Source organism: Hyalella azteca, unplaced genomic scaffold (assembly GCF_000764305.2).
Source record: "Hyalella azteca isolate HAZT.00-mixed unplaced genomic scaffold, Hazt_2.0.2 contig12151, whole genome shotgun sequence".
Classification (NCBI taxonomy): domain Eukaryota; kingdom Metazoa; phylum Arthropoda; class Malacostraca; order Amphipoda; family Hyalellidae; genus Hyalella; species Hyalella azteca.
Window position 1 is genome coordinate 178,139 of NW_025942115.1, and position 14,151 is coordinate 192,289.

A 14,151-nucleotide genomic window follows, 5' to 3' on the forward strand; every position below is an offset into this window, starting at 1 on the left:
TATTCTGTTTAGGTATTTGGTAAGCTGATTCGAAGCAGCGACGGTGTTGATCGAGTTCAAGATAAACCAGTCTCAGAAGGCGCATCTAAACCTGAATCATCCACTCCTGCCTCGGCTGGAGTCGGTCAGAGTGATCCCCCTGAAGATTCTGAGAGAAACAACGACCTTCGAGAACACGTCGTTGGTATCCTGTTTTCTAGATCTAAGCTCACGCATCTTCAAAAACAGGTATGTGAAGCTCTGGAATGTATTTCTTTATGGATGGTAGTTTTGTAATTTAGGTGCTATTGGATTATATAATGGTAATAACTTATATGAAGAAATATTTATTAATGATAAATTATATGAATCTGTACGAATGCAGCTTGAGGAAATCAGAATCGAACGACGTAGAACGCCTTTTATCAAGGGAACGTAAGCAAAATTAAAGACGCTCCTACTAGTGATAAAAACGAACCCTGTAAATGCAGGTTTGTGCGCACATCGTACAAGCCATCAAGCGGGAAGGCGTGAAGGCTCGTGAGGAGTGGGAAGCAGCGCTGCTGGCCGCCTCACAACAGTCCTGGAACAACAGCAATCATTCCAATACAAACAAAAGCCCTTCCGAAGAAAATGCCTCGTTGCACGTTGCATCAGGACTGGCATCACCTCATGTTAAGCACACTCTGCCTGACACCTACTGCTTCGAGATGCTCTCCATGGTGCTGGCTCTGAGCGGCTCCCCTGTAGGCAGAGCCCACCTGGCGCACCAGGACAGCCTCCTGCGCCACCTGCTCTCTCTCCTGCACACGGGATCTGCCAGAGTGCAGCGGCAGGTGCGTCGTAACTTTGTTCGTCAATTTATGAATGGTTGCTGCAATTGGCTAGATGTGGATTATCTGACACTGGGTAAATATTGTCATAAATATTGTTTCATTATATGTAAGTTTATGCTGTGCTACAGGTTACTACAATTATCACGAATAACATGTTAAGATGAATTTAGCGCCGAACCTGTATTACTCGCTGCTCCATATACAATACGTGCGTCATTTGAAGTCGAGTTGAGTAGCAATCGCTTCATAATCGAGTCATATGACCGTAGGTAAATCTGGACTTCTCTAGAAGACTGTCTCATTTGGTATAAACTATAAAGGAATGGATGACATTGCAAATGATTCTTGGTGTTGTTACTAAAATTTACTGGCTAGCTTTGACTGAAGTTTATAAATTTGTTATCATTGATTGCAAATATTTATCATACGCAAGAACTTGCATCTGCAGGTGGTATCTCTATTTCGCCGCATGCTTGCGGACATTTCGCCGCGCTCACTCGCTGCACTGCTCGGCGTGGAGACTCTCCCTGAGCACAACTTCCCTGTCCTACACCCGCCCACTCCCTCTCCTCCACACGCCGACGCCGAGTATGATATGCACAAGTAAGTCCTTGTATTCAGATTTATTGACAGAGGGCTTCACGCTGCCAAGATTAACATAACCAAATTGATTTGTCTATTTTACCTGATGCTTATAAATATCTGTGCGTTATTTTATAGATCTTATATGACATATATTTTTTTTATGCATAGCTAAAAATACATTCGTTCTAAGTGTGATTTCATTTTAGGTGTGCAAGTTTATTACCCTGTTTATTCTTATACAATACGCAAGAACAACAGAACAAGATTAAATTTAATATCCCGTAAGCTTTTTTTTCGTTCTTTCAAATTTTTGCACTTAGTACCATCTCATCATTATCTTTAACAGCTCAGAAAGAACTCTAACTTGAAATTTTTCCAGGCAAGGGATTCTGGACGTCTTCTTGGCGGTGATAGCCAAAGCCTTGACTGTGCAGCTGAAACAAAAAGGCTCGATCAAGCATGCACATGACAGCCCAGCTGGGAAGGCGTGCATGACGAGCGCCACCCTTGCCTCCATCCTGCCAGCTCCTGTCCGTAACTCATCACGCTGGTGGCTGCAGGGCACCGCCAATCCTAAGCTGGCAGACCTCATCATAAACCTCATCAGGGATATGACGCACGGTAAAATTTCTGAGACCTGGGCCCGAGTCACCAAAAGTGCCATAGCTGAGAACATAATCAATCTGACAAGACTCGGTGATCAGTATCGTTCGTCTCTTCATGCCTGTCTAAGTACACCTACCCTATGGCTTGCACTTGCCTCATTATGCGTTGTGCATCCCGACCATGTGGATGCGCTCTCAAGTACCTCCGCGCCTGTCACCAAGACTACTAAGAATGTAAACGCGGACGGCACTGTGTCTACTGCATCCTCGGAAGTATCGCGCCCCACCTGCGAGAATCATGACGATGGAGAAACTATCGCCTTAGTGCAGTGTGATGAATGTGGTCAGTTGTGCGGGGAATGTGATAAAGTACTTCACTTGCACAGACGACGACGGATGCATCACAGGACAATCCTTCGACACCAACAGCAAGCCATCAAAGTTGATCTCCATGAGGGATGCGGCCGCACGAAACTCTTCTGGCTGCTTGCCTTGGCGGACTCGACAACGCTGAAGGCTCTGCTTGAGCTGCGTTCGGACGGCAATAGTGGGGCTTTACGATACGACAAAGAGAACAATTCGGAGTGTAGGTTCTGTGGATCGCCTGCGCAGACTAGCTTGCTCTCTCCTACTCCTGTTTGTTCAGCTTCTGAGTGCCAAGAGTATAGCAAAGATGCATGCACTGTAATGCACGAATGCGGACACGTCTGCGGAGGTATCCGAGGAGAAACGACGTGTCTTCCGTGCCTACATGGGTGTTCGTCTGCTCCAATGCTTCGGCAGGACGCAGACGACATGTGTATGATTTGTTTCTCAGAAGCGCTCTCCGCTGCCCCTGCGCTGCAGCTTGAGTGTGGTCATGTGTTCCATGCTCATTGCTGTCGAACAGTTCTTGACAAGCGTTGGCCGGGACCGCGCATTACCTTCACTTTTTCACTTTGTCCTATTTGTAAGGTTAACATCAAACACTGGGCACTCGAAGACGACTTGGCGCCCATCAGAGTTCTCTATGAGGATGTGAAGCGCAAGGCTCTCATGCGGATGGAATATGAAGGTGTTTGCAAGCCTGAGATTTCGGCTGCTGCTAGCAATGCCCAAGAATTAGCCACTTATGCCATGGAGAGATACGCCTACTACGTCTGCTTCAAGTGCAAAAAGGTTTGCCTTGAGTATATCCTGGTTTGCGTTCCCTTAAATTTTTAACTTACTGTATTTATTCCACAATTTTTTGCCAAAGGCTTGAAATCATATTGCTTCATGATTGTTTTACAAATAATTTAGAATGAAGATAGGTTTAACGTACACTTGACTGTTTTCAAATGAGTTCGTTTTGTCAATAATTCATCTTCGAATAACATGGTTTCCACAGTGTATGAGTTCAGCACTGCACAATAATGCACTTACTACCGGAAATTCGTTGAGTGATTCAAAAACGACTCTAAGCCTCGTGGTTGTAAGATGTAACGTTACGTTAATCACAAATTATTTTTAGATAGTTTATTTTGTAATTTTAACAGCAAACTCTTTGTGTTACCAGGCTTATTATGGAGGTGAGGCTCGTTGTGACGCCGAGGCTGCTCAAGGAGACGACTACGACCCGACAGAGCTGGTGTGCGGTGGCTGCTCGGATGTGTCCAGAGCGCAGATGTGTCCCAAGCACGGAACTGATTTCCTCGAGTACAAATGCCGCTACTGCTGTTCTGTGGCCGTATTTTTCTGCTTCGGGACTACGCATTTCTGCAACGCTTGCCACGACGATTTCCAGAGAGTCACTAACATCGGCAAGAGCAATCTTCCCCACTGCCCCGCCGGTGAGTTATAAACCATTGAATGGCTTTATGTTATCAGTGTTTGGTCAAATTATTTGGAGAAGTTTTATAGCGTTCACAAATGATATTTCAAAATTTATGATTTTTGTTTATCATATTGTACTGCGTGTTCACTGGTTTTGTAATGAAAGTTATATATAGTAATAGTAATGGAAATGAAAGTTCAAATTTGTAAACCTCATCGCGCAGTTTACGTTAATGAAACGTTATAGAGCTTCATATCGTAGTGTAGGTTGTGGGCCCAGTCCCTTGGAGGTGTTCACTGAAGGAGCTTGGTAGTCCAGCTGTTTGCTAAAAAAATGCATCCTATTGTGTTCACTGACCATGCATTGACTGAAGGAAGCAATGTTGCTCGTAGTACAACTAATACACGTACCTTGAACGGTTTATAAACCTAGCTTAATTGAAACATTAAACCTTCAAAAATTTTAATACGTAGCAAGTTATCATTTTGTTCCCTCTAAGTTGTTGTTTTATTATTGCAGGGCCTCGTGGTGTTCAACTTGCTGGACCTGAGTGTCCTCTCCACATTCAGCATCCCGCGACAGGCGAAGAGTTTGCGCTGGGCTGTGGAGTTTGTCGCAATGCCCACACCTTTTAATAATTTTCTTTTACTTTAGCCTTCCAATTCACCGTGTCAAAACATGCCTATCACAAGTGACTTCAATGAGTATCTTATTAGGCTCCTGATTTATTCTCTAGCGCTCTATTGTTATCCTACTGTCCTAACTTTGCACTCGAAAAAGTAAGGTTATGCTTCTTGTTGGGAAAAATTAACCTCGTTTTCTTCTTTGGTTACGCAACATTGTAACCTCTGGTATTTGCTTTCTGCGTGATGAGAACAAAATGGACGCTAGAATGATTTACCACGTATCGTGATAATGACTATCAATGCCTTGGCCTACCATAAGTTGTTTTGTCAATAAGTAGGCATGATCACTAAAATTTCGCTAACTAATCTAACTGAAAAGAGTCTGACTTGGGACGTGTTAGTTCTAGTCATATTAACTTTGGTGTAGGCGACCGTGAGGGTGATTACTTAAGTATGACTATTCAATGAGACAAGTGGTGCAAGCAGAGTGTGTGAGGATGACTGGACCACTACTGCTCTGTCGCTGCCCTGACTTATATTTTATATTATTTTAATTCAATTTTACACCGGTTATAGATTTAATTTAAAGCGCAGGTGAATTTTATTCTTCTACAGCTGATTTGGTTCTTCTATTGTGCACAGGTTCCAGAAGCAATGATACAACTGATGGATGAGTTAAAGAGTTGATGTATAATGGTGAATCTTCACGAGACTAGTTTAATTCGATGTATTTCTGTATTTGTACGTGGGCGCTTGCTCTGCTCAATCTAAGTCGTATCGTTTGTAGGTCACAATTTCGATTTTTCATGATTACTTAATTAATATTAAGTATGATGTGAGCTGTGAATCTCCCTTTAGTGTCTTCGTTCCATTCCCTTAGTAGGAGAAACTCCTTGTTCTAGTAAAAGGATTATGTGTATATTGGTAGATGATATGTATCATTAAAATATTTTTTGCAGTCTTTCATCTCTAGATGCTTATTTATTTACATTATTGTACAACAACTAGGCCGCTTGTTTGTTTACTGGACGAGTGAGGTCTCTTTCTAGTCACCTTAGCTCTGCTTTTCTACTTATGAGTTATTTTCGAAGAATCTCCATCATCGTCGTGGTGGAGATTCTTCAGGAGTTAGTTGAGTATCCAAACAATTGATGTGTTGAGATAATGCAATAGATGGCTCAGTTGTATATTTTGAGCTTCTTCTTGGCCATTGATTCATTGGTGCGATGATGTATTGTTCGATCGATAGCGTCCCCTCGTCAGACCGTAGAACATATCTCACTCTTAGCATGGTCGTGGTGACAAGTTTTTACTTTGATATCTTGTGATATTCTAGTTCAGCTTTTGCAATTTTCCTACTGGAATTATTCTGGTGAACGTCGCAAACTCGAGTGTTTATAATTTAAGGTTATGCCAGGAAATTATTTAGAAATTAGATTATATGATGACAATTCATTACGTGCAAGCGTTTTCTGCTGAAAAATATTTACGTTTCCAACCAAGCCGTTGTCTTTTACATGGAACCATAAAACTTGTGATCCTTGTGGCAAATTCATCTGCAAATTCAAATGTGTGCCTCCAGTGAGCTGAAGCCTAATTTTCAAAAATAAACTCAATAACATTCTTCGAGTTTGATGTAGACATCGGCTATCTTCCATCCTTTACGTGTCATCTGTTGTTTATCATTTCCTGTGAATAGTTTCAAACATGATTTGTATGACCTTTATTGTATGGCATAAAGATTACCTGACTTTTTAACTATGGGATACCTCATCCATTTATATGGTTAAAAAGTCACAGTTAAGGATATTTTCAGTATATTTCTTAGTGTTTATGTCAATTTTTCGAAATGCTAATACTTATTTGGATTCCGCATATTTAGTATTTAAGATTTTCCCGACTTAGTCAAAATTATCCGGTGCTTGTGCGACCAGGCTCTCCTGACGATACCGTGTGAAATAACGACAATGTCACCGCCACTAGGATGCAGTACATGGCAATCGCAACGCTGGAGTTCATTGTCACGAGAGGAATGTCGATTTGCTGTTGTAGATTTGATAACTCAACGAACAGAGACAGCATGCCAAGTGCCTCTGTCATCTTTAGTAAAGGATGAAAACATCGTTGTACCAAATCAATGTATTTTTATCCTCGACTAGAAGATACTATTTCAGAGAATACTCCTAAATGCTTATAGTTATCGAACTATCAAACAAGAAGTTCATGAGAGAAGAATTTGGTTTATAAATGCTTCACGTCTGAAAATTCATGCAATGTATTTCCTGAACGAGTATCGCTAGAAACTCGCAACCCATTTTCTCGCCCATTGCCTTCTGCTACATATTGCATCGTTCTCCGTTTTACAAATATCCCGAAAAATTTAACCGCTATTCTAGGCGAATAACTACTGACAAAAATTAAAGCATGGGGAATATAATACCATAAAATTAAAGCATGTACCTATTAAAATTAATCGACCCTAACTAACGGATCGGGTCTTCCTCCTAATTGCTTCTAAATTTAACAGTAATGAATTCTATTCCTAACAAATATGGCTGAACAACTTCTAATCAATGTGGTTCAATTTCTAATTAAAGAATCAGTAAAATAACTTTTATATGGTACTTATGTTTTTCGATTTTTTACTCAAGGAAATCAAACTTCTTCTATAGCGCATAGAAATCATCGGAGTTAATCGGAAGTCTACTAATTATCTTTGAAATCGTATTACTATTACCCAGTTACTATCATACTTTGTTGCTTACGCTGCCGACGTTTATGGACTGACTCGACGACGAGCACTCGAGGACAGAACACAGCAGTGAGCAGAATGACGAGCAGGATCTCGACGATGATAGCCATCAGCACGAGCAACATCACGTTGTCGGGACCGCTGTAATGAGAATTTTAGCACAATCTTTTCAAAACATTCAGTATCAAAAAAGTTACTGCAAAAAATATATATAACTCAGAACTCACTGCAGTGAGTGACAGAGAGCGCATTTTCTCGTCGACGAAAACGTGAAGTCACGGACGGACAGACAGACGGACATGGCGAGCATAATAGTGCATTTTTTTCATAAATGAGAAAATGCGCTAAAAATTTTAGGTACCATATTCAATTATGTCGGTATCTTGTTGGCGTTGAAGGATACGCCATTACACAGAAGTTGTATAGCATAGTTTCATGTATAGTATACTCCTACAATTTTAATTAAACGTAAAAAATATGCACAAAAATCGTGGATCATTTTAAGCAAACTCGATTACTATTTTCAATTGCCCGTCAGCTTCTGTAGCCTAATTTAATGACAGAGTTAGGCTGATTACCTTTCGCTGCTCCAGACTGCATCATACTGCTTCTCATTGCCTCTGTAGGGCGTACAGTCGCTTGAGGGCTTCTTCATGAACATCACATTCGTGATAGGCAAGAAGCTCACAGCTAAACTTAAACAAAGAGCTGTTGAAAAAAATGAAGATGCTCGGGCTTGCCCAAACCACAGTTTTGGTCGGAGCTTTAATACAAAAACATTGAACATATTTGTGAGAAGGCAAATGAAGAGCACCAAGCAAACCAGCAGGGGCATCATGGGCGACACAGGAATGGCCAGCCAACAAAGGGTTTGTAAACGGATGAGTGTGTAGACATTCGATGCCAGTTTGAACTCGGGGGCACTTTTCGACACAAATTTGTTTACTTTTTTGTCGAAGCGATGCCGTGTGATGCACTTGACCAATGATGCGGGTGCTTTAACGATGCAAACCCGCAACATCGGCAGGATCGTGAGTTTCATAACTTGCACCACACCGATCAAGAGCACCATTGAGTAAATCTGTTGTGCGTAGCTAGTTTCCCAGCAACTGCAAGTTTCATCTTCTACTACAGAGTACAGTTCCGAATATGCCATCATTCCGATAGTCATCAAGTGGAATGTAAGGCCTCTTAATATAAGCCAAAATAGCTGGTCGTGGTGGGATCGCTTCTCCATCAGTCCCAGTTTTTTGAACACAATATCTGCTACCTTGACCGTGATCGCAATTATTACACTGGTCCCAAAACTGCCCAAGAACCGCTGACACACTACTTCGCGATGAGAAGAGCCAAAATAATCTAGAATTTGTGTGCAACGAACACACAAATATACGATGATCAAGCCAATCAAAGTTGTAAACACCGATGCCAAATGAACAATGATTCGTTTCCTGGCGGTTGCAAAACCATCGATTTCTGGCAATTGTTCTGCCTCCATCATGAGTTGTAGTTCTCGTGCCAGATGCTGCTCGTCAGCCTTCTTGTTGAGTCTTTTTGCTGTGCTGAAGTTCCAGCCTTTGAATACGAGAGGAGTGAATATGGTGAAACAATTGGTTGATTTTAGACGTTGCTGCATGAGTATCCAGTTTACCAAGGCTTCCCCGACGATGACAATTGAAACGGAACCTGATGCAATAACGCAGATAAAGTAAGCTAACTCTGCATCGCTAGAGTAAGTCCCAGCAAACAATTTGCTACTTTCGATTATTCCTTTACCCTCGAAAATGGTATGAAATAAATTCACCGATTCATTAGAGCAGTTCATGGTCGGTGTGCAGTTTGTGATGCAGGCCTGTGAAAGACAAGAGGAAGTTGAACAAATTCACTTCTAAACTGGATCTATTTTAACAAAAATAAGGTTAAAATATAAAAAATTATTGTAATTTGCTTATTCCATCTCAAAAAGTCGTGCCTTAAAAAATAAGTCGTGCCTTCAAACTATCGCCAGTCATGAAAAGATCCGGTCAAATGACACGAGTTTAGATCTATAAACAAGGCACGAAAAGGAAAAGAATCGGCGACAGGCCACATCAGGCCTACACTTCAGCGCCGACATTACTATGTTATGTTATGTTAAGTCTGTGATTCTTTTCAAAACGAAAAGGCTTGAAAAATGCAGTAGTTTTACATAATAATTTCTTCATGCATTGCACTAGCCTCAGCATTGTTGCTTGACGAATCGTCAGCGCTAAGATCCATGTACAATACAGCCAACAAGAGAAGACCCAGCAGAAAATTTAGGAGCAGAAGCTTTTCAATGAGATAAAAAATGGCGGTGACTCCTCCTCCTGCCTGGGCTTGTACCATCTTGTTGAGAACGCGTACAACCTGATATACGAGAAAAATAAATTAAATCACAATGAAAAATCCTCCCTGAGCCAATGTTATTAGACAATATAAATTTGCAAAGATTATCTGGGAGACACTTGAAGTAAAAAATCAAATGCTTTGCAAATTCATAATCCCAACAAAAGTCGATACTCGACATTGATTACATGTAACACATAAGTCATACTAGCATCGAGTCTTACGTTGATACGGGAAAATGCATGCTTGATAGACCCTTTAAATCGCCAGGTGATCTTCCCACAAGAGTTCATCTGAGGTCCAGCGTCCACCGAGTCACCCTGCACAAGTTCCACAAAAGTTGGACGTTAATGCTGTTCTCTTCACCCTCGCCTTTTACCCTCTAAAGCAAATTCGGAAAGAGTTCTCATAAACTGCTGGTGAATGCCTCACTTATGAATGTTTGGTGGTTATTGTAACAGTTGAGTACTGTGCTCACGATTCCTGCATCGTATGTCAACCGGTGTGGTTCATAGCTCCCAGTCACAAATTATCACGAGCAAACATTGATAATATCAGTTGATATTATCAATGTTTGATATCAATCAAACATCAGTTGATATTAATCAAACATTGATAATATCAAACATTATTATCATTACATGAATAATATTATATCAGTAGATTCAGCGTTAATCTTGTCCGGTCCATGCGAGAAAGTTAGTTTTCTTATTCATAACGCTAACTGCGTTACGTAGGTAACTTGGCCTGAGAAGGTTATTAATTAACTGCAATCAGCGAGCGATTAGGAATAACATATCAACTACCGTTTTAAAAGAAATTAACTTTTCGCACAAAAAGCTCGGTCCATGTTATAGGCGCACATTATCACACAAACTAACAATAGTCAAATTCAAATGAATTTATATCACAAATTTGTAATGGAGTTTTAAGTACATATTCAAGATTATCTACTAGTTAATATAAAAATATAATTCTCTATACAAGGCCAAAAGGATGAATCCTTCATTCGAGTTTTTACTCGTATACGGATTAAAATGATAATATTATGTTGAAATGCAGATGGTTTGAAACGAAATTTTTCAACAACACCAAAAATGCATAATTATTAAAGTATCCTTACAGATCTTAATCAACTCCTAAGAAGCACTAATCTAACTTCTCTCGGAATTACTTTGATGGCATCGGAATTACGAAGGAGGCGCTGCCGCTCAACTCTCTTGAGATCTATTGGCTGTTTCTTGAGCTTGAGCTTCGACAGTTTAACCTTCGCATCTTCCACTTTGTTATCTGCGCAGCAAAACACATATTTAATTAGATATTAGCCAGCAATTCATTCATGTTTTGAAGTCTGCATTGTCTATCTTGGAAGACATAGCATCAACACTTGGGTCCTAAATATTAAAATCGAAAGAAACGTTTTGTATGGCTAAAGTATTCCATATCGTTAAGTACAAAAAATGCAATTGCGTCTGAATCGGAAAATTACGGCACTGAATGTCCAAGAGGGTAAACATTCTAATTGAATTTTTGAGAGAATCAAATTACATACCGTGTAATGTCACAACGGAACCATCACTTGACGTCCGGGAAGGATACATTTCCGTGAGGGTGGCATCGTTAGGTTGAGACGAATATCCGGTTTCAGTAAATGGCGTCTCGATAACAGTTCGGCTTTCGTGAGGATAGCCATTGTTCCCATGCAGTAAAGGAACATTTTGATTATTTACGTTCTCATAGACTCTAGAGGAACCGAATGGAAGGCTCTCAGCCCGATCGATGTTGGTGTGTGAATTCATTAGTTTCACGTCAGTGTTAGCAATGCCTTTTGAATATTATTCTACACATGCCTATATACTAGCTCGTATCATGTTATTTCATTCCTCCATTTAATTTATTCGTTATTTAGAAACTAATAAATCGTCAGATATTTGGGATTAAACTGTATAAGTTAATGGGTACTGATGATAGTTTATATATACAACGCAGGAGCGTTGTCTTGAACGACACAGTTTACTGGAGAAGAAAGACCCAGACTGAACACCAGGCACACTAAACTTAGTGTGAATATGAAAACTGTTTTATTAGCTACCGTGAGGATCTATAAAAGTTCTTATCAGCTTGAAATTAACTTGTCAGAATTTCCTATCATCTACAAGATAAGATTATAGCGTAAGACCCTCAAGTCATATAATGATAACGTCGCTTCTTGTGTTGCAGAGGCACCGGCCTTAATCGCCCATTGCCAGTGATTGCAATCACAGAAGCTATATATAACTGTATAAATTTACGCAATGGTTGAGCAAGCAATTTAGATCACTTCTTGAAAATTTAAAACACTAAATAAACATTTCAGAGCATACAACATTTATAAAAAGTTTTTTCACAGTATCGTCCGTGATATTGAGCTTAGCCTGAGCAGACCATAAGCACTGTTTTTGAATGCCCAAAAAATACTGTGCCAATGATATTAATTATGACTGGCTTTAAATCATTCTCAGCTCTCTTATAATACACGGTTATATATGGTGTATTGTTTTTCATGTTCGTCCTTCACTCAAATACTAATAATGTAGACGAATTTTAAGCGGGCAACAAGGGTGGAAACTGCATGTTGAATGCGGTAAGCAGGAAACACAAAATTAGCTAATAATAAACAATTACATCGAACTGCTAAATAACGTTGTAAACTACATAGTGACAAATTTTATTATTTACTACACTTGGCAACGAACAGCGAATTGGTTGCGACAGCCCGATCATACGATTAAGTAGCATGACGGCTTACTTGCAACAGACTTATCTTCCTTCGAATTCGTTTATGTGAGACATCAATAATCTTTATATCAGTAAGTTTATTAACTTCTCAAATGCCCCAAACTAACCCGATCACCATAATTACGGTGCAAACACGAGCATTTTTCTCCGTGCATGCAACCGGCACACTGATCATTTCGCCGCTACCAGAGCTGTGTTCAACTGTTCACCTGACCCCTTAATTGCTGTCGTCGTCTCTATGCAGCATAAACTTTCCCTATAGTCAATTGGAAAATCTTGTTTGGTTACATGAAAGTGCAGGAATTTCTTCCGTTAGTCACGCCTTATTTGTGGGACCTTCCAACTTTTAGGAGTTGAGGCTTTTCCCGAACAATTCCCAAAATTCCAGCCGGACTATATATGTAACAGTACTAAGTCTTACGTCATTAGTTGGTCCAAATCCCGAGTTCACCAAGAATTTAAAAGCTAAGAAAACGCCAAGTAAATTCACCTCTGTCGTTTTTTGTCACTTTGGTATTGATTTTTTGTGTATATTTGGGTTTTCACTGCTTATTATACATTTATTCTCTAAATTGTTTATCAACTGATGATGGAGCTGGTCCGCAAAACGTTTTCATGAAGATGTCGTGAATTTACGTGACCTTTCTTTGCCTTTAAATTTTTAGAGTATCAGGAATCGGATGTTATATTCAGGATAATTGGACTCCTACAGTAAACAAATTTTTTCAGTAAAACGGCCGTGTGAGATAATTTAAACAGATAAAAATAGTAAAATTTATGGATTGTTATAAATTGATAATTTGAGTGGAATATCTCTTACTAAGAAATTTTCACAAATCTTATTATGTGAGAGCAGAGCGTCACATATTACCCACGCATATACCTACCCATCGCTTATTACCCAGGCCAATTTAGCACATATATGACCCTCAACCTAGCACTAAGCGTCACAGAATGTATCATAGAAAATTAGGTTTACTGTAGTTTTTGTCAAATTTTTTTGCCTCGATTAAAAATATCATAATTCGTCATGTTTCGTATGTAAGAAAAATAGTGAAAACAACCTTTGTTCATTTTGTTGAATGTCTTGTCGATATTGATCAATACTGATCAACACCTTGGGCGAATAAATTTCAGAATAGAAAACCCCTCATGAATAATTTGTGATACATAATATATGTCCACGAAATATAAACTTCAAGTAAATGAGGTCTGCTGCCGGCATGCAGTTGCTTCGATCATCCGCGCTGTTGCCAAGCAAGCAACACAAAGGAAGCTCGGCGTAAATATGAATGTTGACTATGAAAGTAGACTGCGGCAGAATAAGTTTATTTTCGTAGCCACGTAGGGCCATTCTTACCTTTCATCAGTGACGGAATAATTGCCTTAATGGCTTTGTTTTTACAGACAATTGCTGGTCCACTGACACACTTGTGTAAAGTTTATGTTTTTCTCTATAAAACTTTTTTCTTATGCGTGTGCTATAACAGAAGCAGAGGGAATTAGCATTAGAAATTGTTATTAGGATTTACGACTTGAATAGCGATTGCAAACGTGGAGTAAAGAGCAAGGATATTCGGAGAGCAGCAATTAAAGAAGTGATATAAGGAAGTAATGAGCAAAGAAGTAAAAATCAAGTAAGTAAAGAGCAAGGAAGTAAAGAGCAAGGAAGTAAAGAGCAAGGAAGTAAAGAGCAGGGAAGTAAAGAGCAAGGAAGTAAAGAGCAAGGAAGTAAAGAGCAAGGAAGTAAAGAGCAAAGAAGTAAAGAGCAAGGAAGTAAAGAGCAAGGAAGGGATGATATTCGGAGAGCAGTCCACGTCACAACCTA

The 14,151-nt window shown here is 39.8% G+C and overlaps 2 protein-coding genes across 2 annotated transcripts in view; one reads left to right on the forward strand and one right to left on the reverse strand.

Annotated features, from left to right (window-relative positions):
- Nucleotides 1-6,560, forward strand: part of LOC108676629 (E3 ubiquitin-protein ligase MYCBP2) — a 75,652-nt gene extending 69,092 nt beyond the window's left edge. The window contains exons 72-77 of the mRNA XM_047883149.1: nucleotides 13-228; nucleotides 471-815; nucleotides 1,264-1,418; nucleotides 1,780-3,163; nucleotides 3,543-3,816; nucleotides 4,320-6,560. Coding sequence (XP_047739105.1) covers nucleotides 13-228; nucleotides 471-815; nucleotides 1,264-1,418; nucleotides 1,780-3,163; nucleotides 3,543-3,816; nucleotides 4,320-4,435 — 2,490 coding nt within the window. The 3' untranslated portion in view covers nucleotides 4,436-6,560. The remainder of the gene's footprint in view (nucleotides 1-12; nucleotides 229-470; nucleotides 816-1,263; nucleotides 1,419-1,779; nucleotides 3,164-3,542; nucleotides 3,817-4,319) is intronic.
- LOC108676635 (transmembrane channel-like protein 7) lies at nucleotides 6,551-11,590 on the reverse strand. The gene is made up of 6 exons (XM_018164751.2): nucleotides 11,098-11,590; nucleotides 10,720-10,835; nucleotides 9,770-9,865; nucleotides 9,396-9,566; nucleotides 7,757-9,030; nucleotides 6,551-7,319 (listed from the first exon to the last, which is right to left on the reverse strand). Exons 1-6 carry the CDS (start codon nucleotides 11,342-11,344, stop codon nucleotides 7,160-7,162), a joined length of 2,064 nt encoding a protein of 687 aa, XP_018020240.1. The 5' UTR covers nucleotides 11,345-11,590; the 3' UTR covers nucleotides 6,551-7,159.
- Between the last annotated feature and the right edge of the window lie 2,561 nt (nucleotides 11,591-14,151).

Bases quoted from the DNA above. Each gene is read 5' to 3' on its own strand.
- LOC108676635 (XM_018164751.2), bottom strand. From the start codon at position 11,344: ATGAATTCACACACCAACATCGATCGGGCTGAGAGCCTTCCATTCGGT. The intron at 9,567-9,769 runs GTAAGACTCGAT...CTCGTATATCAG, and splicing joins ATGCATTTTCCCGTATCAAC to GTTGTACGCGTTCTCAACAA. The intron at 9,031-9,395 runs GCTAGTGCAATG...TGTCTTTCACAG, and splicing joins CGTCAAGCAACAATGCTGAG to GCCTGCATCACAAACTGCAC.